The sequence below is a fragment of the Quercus lobata genome, chromosome 10 (genome assembly GCF_001633185.2).
Source record: "Quercus lobata isolate SW786 chromosome 10, ValleyOak3.0 Primary Assembly, whole genome shotgun sequence".
Lineage (NCBI taxonomy): Eukaryota > Viridiplantae > Streptophyta > Magnoliopsida > Fagales > Fagaceae > Quercus > Quercus lobata.
In genome coordinates, this window is record NC_044913.1 from 2,040,673 (window position 1) to 2,049,449 (window position 8,777).

The 8,777-nt window shown below is 31.5% G+C and overlaps 1 protein-coding gene across 1 annotated transcript; it reads left to right on the forward strand.

Moving 5' to 3' along the window:
- Positions 1-6,761: 6,761 nt before the first annotated feature.
- Positions 6,762-7,522, forward strand: LOC115962882 (auxin-responsive protein SAUR32-like). Its single transcript, XM_031081761.1, has one exon. The coding sequence runs from the start codon at positions 6,762-6,764 to the stop codon at positions 7,320-7,322; it is 561 nt and encodes a 186-aa protein (XP_030937621.1). The 3' UTR covers positions 7,323-7,522.
- Positions 7,523-8,777: the final 1,255 nt, after the last annotated feature.

Sequence of the window (8,777 nt, forward strand, 5' to 3'; positions counted from 1 at the left end):
GCAAACCCTCTATAGTCAGCTATAGCCAATATAATCCTAAGACAAATGTGTAATGGTTATCAATCAATCTATCTCATGCTATGCAAATCAGGCCACCTATCCCTACTGATCACATAATTACCAAGAAAGTCACATTGGGCATCATCATCATCATGCGATGAGACAGATCGACTTTTAACTCTTTAGGCTAATGGAATCTTAAGAGTCTTTGTGCACAATGAAATCGTAAAGTATGTGTTGTATATCCAAGAGTTATCCAAGAGTTAGGCCCTTTTAGATATACACCATTGTAAGTTTTTTTTTTAAATCTTTTTACCTCTCTCCATGTGTATGTTAAAAATACTTAGTATTCTTAAAGAAAAAAAAATCATAAGAGCCATTACAAATGAATCTCGAACTATATATGTTATATATTAGTTCATTGTTACGAAAAATTGACTTTTATATATACTAGCTACGAAAATATTATATTGGTCAAATTCTATGGCTTGGGGAGGTACCATCCCACCAAATTTGAAGGTCATGATATCCATCTTAATTGGTCCATTCAAGTTTTTTTTTTTTCCCCTTCCAAGTTTCATGTGACACATTTAGAGATCCACAATTGAAAACAAAGGAAAATAGTGATCTACAGGAGTATAAAAGAAAAAAAAAATGTAGGTGACTTGTCAAAATTTTAAGTTGTAACTTAATTTTTTTGTCCATTTTAGTATTCAATTATATATACACACACTCAACTTTACATCGTGACAAGGTCATGATTTTCTTACTCTATCCACATTACATATAAGAGCATATATATTAAATATTAATCATCATAACGAGATATCATTCTTGTATTCTTTTTTTTTTTTTTTTAATAATTCAATATTTGAGAAAAGCGAGATCTGAACTATAGTGTCTTCATTGGAAAAAAAACATGCTTTTTTGGAGAGAGATAATATTTCACCAATTGTGTTACAGGTATCTAACATATTCATAACTAATGATTTTTCACAAAAAGTGGTGATGAAAGAAGGTATAACTTGTACAAATCTTTCCATTTTCCAATTCGATCCAATCCATTCGTTCGTAGAGCTATTTACTCAATCGCAGACATTTTTGGAACACTTCTAACAGAGGGACAAATAGTCAATTTTGAAAGAACTTATTGTAAACCTCCTTCAAATATGAATTTATCTAATTTAGAGGGGAAAGTTGAACTACAAAATCTTGTATTCTAATGTGTGTAAGGTTATATTTGAATTTTTGTTGTAATGGAAAATAAATGCTTATAAATACAATAATAATATATAATATATTAATTGTGGGAGCATTTTTTGCTTCAAGGAAACTCATGTACTCCTAGGCAATTTTTGTTTGTCCCACATTGGAAAGATCTCATTCCTCTTTCTAACCAAACTAGTGGTACTCTTTCTAATTGGCTCATCCTTTATAAACCAAACTAATGGTACTCTTTCTCATTGGTTCATCCCTTATAAGGTAGAAAGAGGAAGGCCATCTTTCCAATGTGGGACAAGCAAAAATTGCCTAGGATAAACATGAGTTTCCTTGAAGCAAAAAATGCTCCCACATTAATTAATCAACATATATATATATATATATATATAATATGAATTAAATACAAAAGATATGAGTTTAAATAAAAAGATAATAATAAATTAAAAATTAAAAAAATGGTAAACTCATCATATTTCAAACATTAATATTTACAAATTACAACTATTTGAATGCACCTTTTGTATTTTTGCTACAAAGAATATAAATGTTAGCTAAATTATTTGAAAGTTAAAATTCAACGAATATAAAATGTCTCATTCTAGCTTCACATAGTTACCCATCCCCAGCCCTTACTCCCTAAGAGATAAACATTTAATAGTGGCACATGTGAAATGCTATTTTTAAGCATGTAGCCCACAAAGTAGACCATAAGAAAAGGTGGTTCAATTCATATCTAGGAGTTATATATTCAAAAGCAAGTTGTAGATGCTAGAAAGTGCACAGTAGTCCAGAATAAATAAACTACATTGATTATTAGTTGGACTATGGTTCACAAATCAGATACATATCCAAGGGAGCTTGAACTATATATATTAGTAAAGAATTTCATCATGATCAGTTAGGAAGTTGGAAATCTAAAACTCTTAATTTTGGTGCATAAAGTTGACTTTACTAATCATTAACAAGCATATTGATTGAATTGAATAATAACCCTCAATTCAGCCCCTTATCCCAACTTAACTTAGCAAAAAAATATATATACATATTGAATAACACAAATACATAATGAAGAAGACCCTAAAATGTAAAATCCCATAGCCTCCTAGCCTCCTAGGGAAGCTCAACAAGTAGCGGCACACAATTACAACCTAACTAGTTGCAACTTTAATTACAAGCATGAAGCATGACAAGTTGACAGTCTTTGCAAAAAAAATCAACTATCATATAAACAAAAAGTCCTCCTTTATCAATATCATCAATCAAACTCAAACCAAATTCAACTTGAGAAAACTATAGCTGTCATATATGTCAATTTCCTTTTATTTATGCTTGTAGCAGTAAGTCGCTAAGAGACACATCTGACAATCAAAACTACCTTCTTGGCTCAAGGCCTGCTTATTTCTTTCATTACCTACCTTGTCTCTTGCACTCTGATCAGCCTCAGTTTCTAAACCAACTTGCAATTCAACTTTCTCAGTATCTTTATCAACGTACACGATCATTTTTGCTTAATTCTCCATCAACCATTTCTTCATGCTTCATAATAACATCCTCCTCCATATACTTTGAGAGCCAATTTTGCTTCATTTTTCGTTTTTGGACAATAATATGCAAATATGTCCTAGTTACTCAAAGCCCCAGCAATTTAAAGCTTTCAAGAAGACCTTATGAGGCAAAAATTAATTATATTAATCAATTAATTAATGAGAAATTTCATGGGTTAATTTAATTTAACCTTATTCATAATCAATACTTGTCTTTTTGAAGGAGAAAAGGCCAAAAAAGGTGATGGTGCATGCACGCCATACACGCATGATTAATATTGTCATTATTCCAAGAGTTGTGGTGGGAGACAGCATGACAGTTTATCATTTTGCTCTACTTTTTCTTACAAAGTTTGTATGGTGTAGCTATTTTTTGGCAATTTATATAGTTCGATTGGGGACTCTAGTAATGTGGTATAAAATCATTATTATTTTTTTTTTTTGAGAAAGAAGACTTCAATTTTAATTAAACAAGGCTGTTCAAATCAGCCTGAACAACATGATAGATGTCTGGTGGTACATCTTCCATCCAGAGTGTTAAATTGAGCGTGGTAGCAGCCCGCCTAGCCAAAACATGGGCTACAGCGTTCCCTTGGCGAAGAACATGTGCAAAACTAGCAAATGACAAACCAGTAGCTAAAAACTTAACATCCTGAATTAAATGCCCGTGCAAATGTATAAAAAAAGAGGTCAAATGGCATAATAGCCCCAACTAAATGTTGGGGCGTAAATAAAAATAACTAGTGCAGGGTGACATATTCTAATTAAATGATCATCAATGACTAATTTATTGTACAAAACTGATTTTGAGGAAATTTAGTGCCATAATAACATGATCGAGTAATATGTCTCTTTTTGAACGTTGACTCTCACACATTCTTTATTATATATTGTTCATATACATCAGCTATACATTTTACATTTTAAAAATGAAAATCATGCGTAAACTTACATTGTTGTATGTATGGAGCGCATATTAACAAGCGTGAGAGAATACTGACCATTAAATAAATAAACTATCAAATTAGGTTAATCAAAATACTCATTATAATAGAGTATTATTGGTGGTAGCTATTAAAAAAATAAAAACTAGGAAAGTTCCTTTTTGAGAGAATTGCTTGGTGAAATTCTTAAAGATTAAAAAGTGTAGTGGGTACTTTGAAATAACTAGTAAGTTTCACGTGCGATGTACAGATAATTTTGTAAATATTTTATGTAAGACGGTTTTGGTGAATGTTATACATATATTATAATGAAAAAATAATTTAAATTTGAGTAAAGAAACATATACATTTTGAGATATTAAAAATTAATTTAATAGCTTCACTGCACATTTGTAGCCTTCTTAAGATAAGTTTAAATTTTTTTTTTTTTTTAAAATTGTGAAACCAAAAATAAATGCAAAAGAGTAATAGGACCTTGAAAATCAACTAATTTGTGTTGTGTTCAAAAATTGCATACCATAAAATGAAAGTATGCCCAATTCTCTCATTGCCTTCTACTCATCGAAAATGCGACATTAAGATATGATGTGAGCAAGTGCATATGCATGTTTCATATAAATGATTTAAAACCATGGTTAAAAAAAAAAAAAAAATCCTCGTAGAGATTTCGGCGGCTTGATGGTGGTGGGAGGCCAATATGAAAAAGAAGTGGCCTCTCAAATTCTTCTTTCTCTCTCTTACAAATACTTTGTCAAACTCAAGTCTTTCATTTTGGTAATAGTGAAACAGTTCGTTTTGTAATAGTTCACAACATTTTTGTGTTTCTCTATCTCTCCCTAATGCCTTATCTAGTTAGTTATTACTATTAGTTCTTAATTATTATTATTATTTTTCTTTTTTTTTTAATACTAAAATAGTGGGTATGTTAAAAGACATGAAGAAGAGAGAAATGTATGTTATAAGCTCAAATAATCAATGGGAGATTAATGAGATAACAGTAAAATATAAGTCAACGTAAACTTTTTGGGTAATAGTAAAAAATACTTGATGAAAATAGGTAAAAAAAAAATGTTAAATGCAAAATTAAAACACCACATGACAGGATCTTATACATTCTCACATGAGGTCTCTGCTTTTTTATATATATATATATATATATATATCGATGATTGATTATAATCCATGACCATAGGATTCATGAAGAACTTAGTTTTAGTTCGAAAAAGGGGTTAAATGACATGGAACCCACGCGTGTGACCCGTTCAATACTCAACTACCAAAAAGGCAAAACACTAAGTTTAAAAATAGACCTCTTAAAATGCCCATTTGCAAAATGCCTAATCCCTAATGGTACCCAAGATTATGAAAACATCATGTACATTTTGTCTTTTTGTGCAACATATAGGTTTAAATTAACACAATCATAGAGTCTATACGACCAAGTGCATGGAATGTCGTCCGCAATAAGAGCCTTGTGGTGGGCACAATATTATTCTTCCATATATATATATATATATATATATATTTAATTGAGAGGTGTTGAGGACTAGGAGTCTAGTGAGTTTTAGTTGCTTTATAGAATTTATATAGATGAAAGAAGATTGAACAAGAAAGAATCCAAGAAAAGAAAGAATTAGAAGCAATGTTACAAGGAACAACTTTTTTCACAATTTTCTTTTCACAATCTCTACTAGCTTGAGAATTAAAATAAATGAAGCTGGAAGAAAATGAGGAAGAAATAAAAGACAACATTTTTCACAACTTATTTCATAATTTGTTAAGCTGTTAAGTTGTTCGTTGTACACTATATCACTCACCATTGATGTCAATTTTATTACGCACAATTATAACTTGCTATCATAACATTTGTGAAAACAATTAAAAGCAATGTTATGAACAACATTTTTCACAACTTACTTCACAATCTACAAATTGAGAAGTAAAATAGATGAAAGTAGAAGAGGTAAAGGAAGTAATATTGAGACAAAAATTTTCACAATTTATTTCATAATTTGTTGAGATGTTAAGTTATTCATGTTGCAACGTTACTCACTATTGATATCAATTTTATTATGTATGATTATAACTTGTTATCATAACATTTTCGAAAAAAATTTGTAAAAATCTTTGTGTCTCATCACCTACTCCCACTTGCACCATTTGGTGTCCAAGCTAATACCATGGAGAGGTTCATCTATAGCTTCCTACAACTTTGTCATTTATACCCTTTTTCTTTGCTCCACATTCCTACTCATCTAGTTATGTTGTCAAGTTAGCTGTCTTTCTTTTTAATTAATTTACACTAAACCATATCAGATATGTTAATATCAATTATTTGTTAATATATAAATGTCTTATCTTTTTGTGCACATAGGCGTTGAAGACACAAAGAAGTGGCCCTCTATATATTGTCACTATATGACTAATTTGTTTGGACAAAATAAATATTCGAACTGTAACAGCGTTAGTGCGTTGACAAAATCACAAAATGCCATATTATTAGGGCTGAGGTGTTTGTATATGGCTATAGGTTTTTTTGTATATATATTATATATATGGCAGTGCCTGCCTTTCCTAAGCCGAGTTTGCCCAGATATAAACGCATCTCTCTTCTTAGATATACCTTGTGTGGTTCTCTTCTGCATTACACTTCCCATAGTAGGACTATTTTAGTATTTTCTAGGAACAAGACAAAATCATATATACCTTTGTGTTTGTGAGGTTGTTTTTTATTTCTTTCTTAAACTATATCTTCCTATTTTGGATTCTTAAGCTACATTTCTCTCCATGGAACCACTTTTTTAAGGCACAAAAACTATCTCCTTCGTTTTTGTCTATCTATCTATCTGTCTGTCTATCTTTATCTTCGTTCTTTTTCAGGGTTTCAGTTACGAAAAGAGGCCAAGAAATGAGAAACATGTGGAATTTGGCATAAACCCTTTTTGTATTATTAATAGCTCTTTCTCACATAGAAGTACTACTACTTCTTGTAAAGCTTTTTTTTTTTTTTTTTTTTTTTTTTTTTTTTTTTTTGCTTTTGAATTAGTAGGGAATGGATGTTATGAAGGAAAAGTGGAGGAAAAATCTGATTGTGAAGACATGGGAGCGGTGCAAATCGTTTGGTGGAGGCAACAAGAAGAAGCAATATTACTATGATGATAATATTAACTCATTGACAAAGAGCAGATCGTGGAGCTATGATCACACCAAGCCATCTGATAAGGAAGAAAGGCAACAAAAAAAGAAGTGCAAAGTGGCTCCTGATGGCTGTTTCTCAGTGTATGTTGGACCCCAAAAGCAAAGGTTTGTGGTCAAGACTGAGTTTGCTAACCATCCATTGTTCAAGATGCTGCTAGAAGATGCTGAATTGGAATATGGGTACAATAGTCAAGGCCCTATTTTGCTTCCTTGTGAAGTGGATCTGTTCTATAAAGTGTTGGCAGAGATGGACTGTGGAGAGGAGGTTAGGCTTGGTTGTAACTTTGCTAAAGGTTATAGTCCATTAATACTTCGAAGTCCAGCTCGGCGTTCGATTTCTGGTGATTACAACGGCTGTGGTGGGGGATATAGGCTTCTAAGCCCTTCGAGAATGCTTAAGATGAATCAATTGTAACTATGTACAGGTAGGGTTGTGCACACATATAGTCTGTATTTAATTACTATTTTGGTTAAGGTGTGCAAATCATAAGGTTATATGGAGCATATATAAGTTTCTAAGTCCTACACAATTGCTTAAGATGAAGCAATTTTAGCCTAGTATAGAAGTGTCTTTCTGCATATGCAGTTCTTTGATGTGCAAAAGGTTGTGGTACATATAGGCTTATAAGTCCTTGGTGAATGCCAAAGTGAAACAATTTTAAGGTATGGCTTTGTGCACATACAGTCTCTAAAAATCTCTCTCTCTTTCCCTCTCTCTGCACGCACACACACTCAATGCACAAAATTTACACAAATTAACGTGACAAAATAACCAATAAGGATATGTTTGGAATTGAGGGAACAAATATGAGAGATACTAAATTTTAGCATATTCCGGGCACTTTCCATTCTCCTCTCATTTTCTTTATATCATCTTCCTCTGTCAAACATAGAGGAACCATGAATGTGTGCCAAGTATTGTGATGTCCAAGTAATTTTTTTTTTTTTTTTTTTGGGTAAATACTGGATTGCACTAACAAAAACCCATGTAAAACTAATTGTACACTTGTCATGCTTTTTCTAAATGAAACGTACTTCTGTCACTAAATGAAACAAAAGTGGCTGACGTGAGTGAAACAAGATAAACGAAAAGAAAGTGCAGCTCAACAAGGCGTTAGGGAACATGCTTGCCATTTCTATCAGATAAGCATGAAATTGCTACAGCTCTGAACCATTTTTACCAAAACAATTAGTCCTTTTTTCCAGTTAATTAAAGAGTACAGTGCCACATGCATTCTCCTAAAGGTTTATTCAGATCATATTTATCCAATTGAATGAAAGATATGAATGGTTGATTTACATAATAGAAGAAACATTTATGTATGTAATATATATTAGATATGAATTAGCCATATTTGAACTAATTAATATCTACTCCGCTCTGTTACTTTGAATTTAGATAAGGATTCAAATCTAGAAGCTTGTAGTTGTGAATTATATAAATAAAGTATTTAAAATTTAAGAAGAATTCATGTTTGAAAATTTTGTAGACAAAAAAATTCTTAAGCCCACGCTGCTCTAAAACAAATGAGCAGTATAGGAGGATTGTAACGCTGCCTGCACGTGCATTGGTTTGACCATATACAGTGAAGTGATTCCGTGAACGTAACTCCTTCCTTTAAAATGTTCATACATACTTCATAGTCTTTTTTTACTTTAGTGTTATTGTTAAGATAAAGGCAAACAAAGAGAGGAAACAAGAAAACAAGTATAATTTGTATTCTTTTATTAAGGAGAGATAATAAAGATTGAGTCATGTACATAAAAGGTAAGAAGAGTAGATGCATTTGAACATGTGTGGTAGCAATTATTATCACTACTACGTAACTCGGACTTATGCACGGGAATGATGAATTGTAATTATGTTATT

Coding starts and splice junctions, on each gene's coding strand:
- LOC115962882 (XM_031081761.1), top strand. CDS start 6,762: ATGGATGTTATGAAGGAAAAGTGGAGGAAAAATCTGATTGTGAAGACA.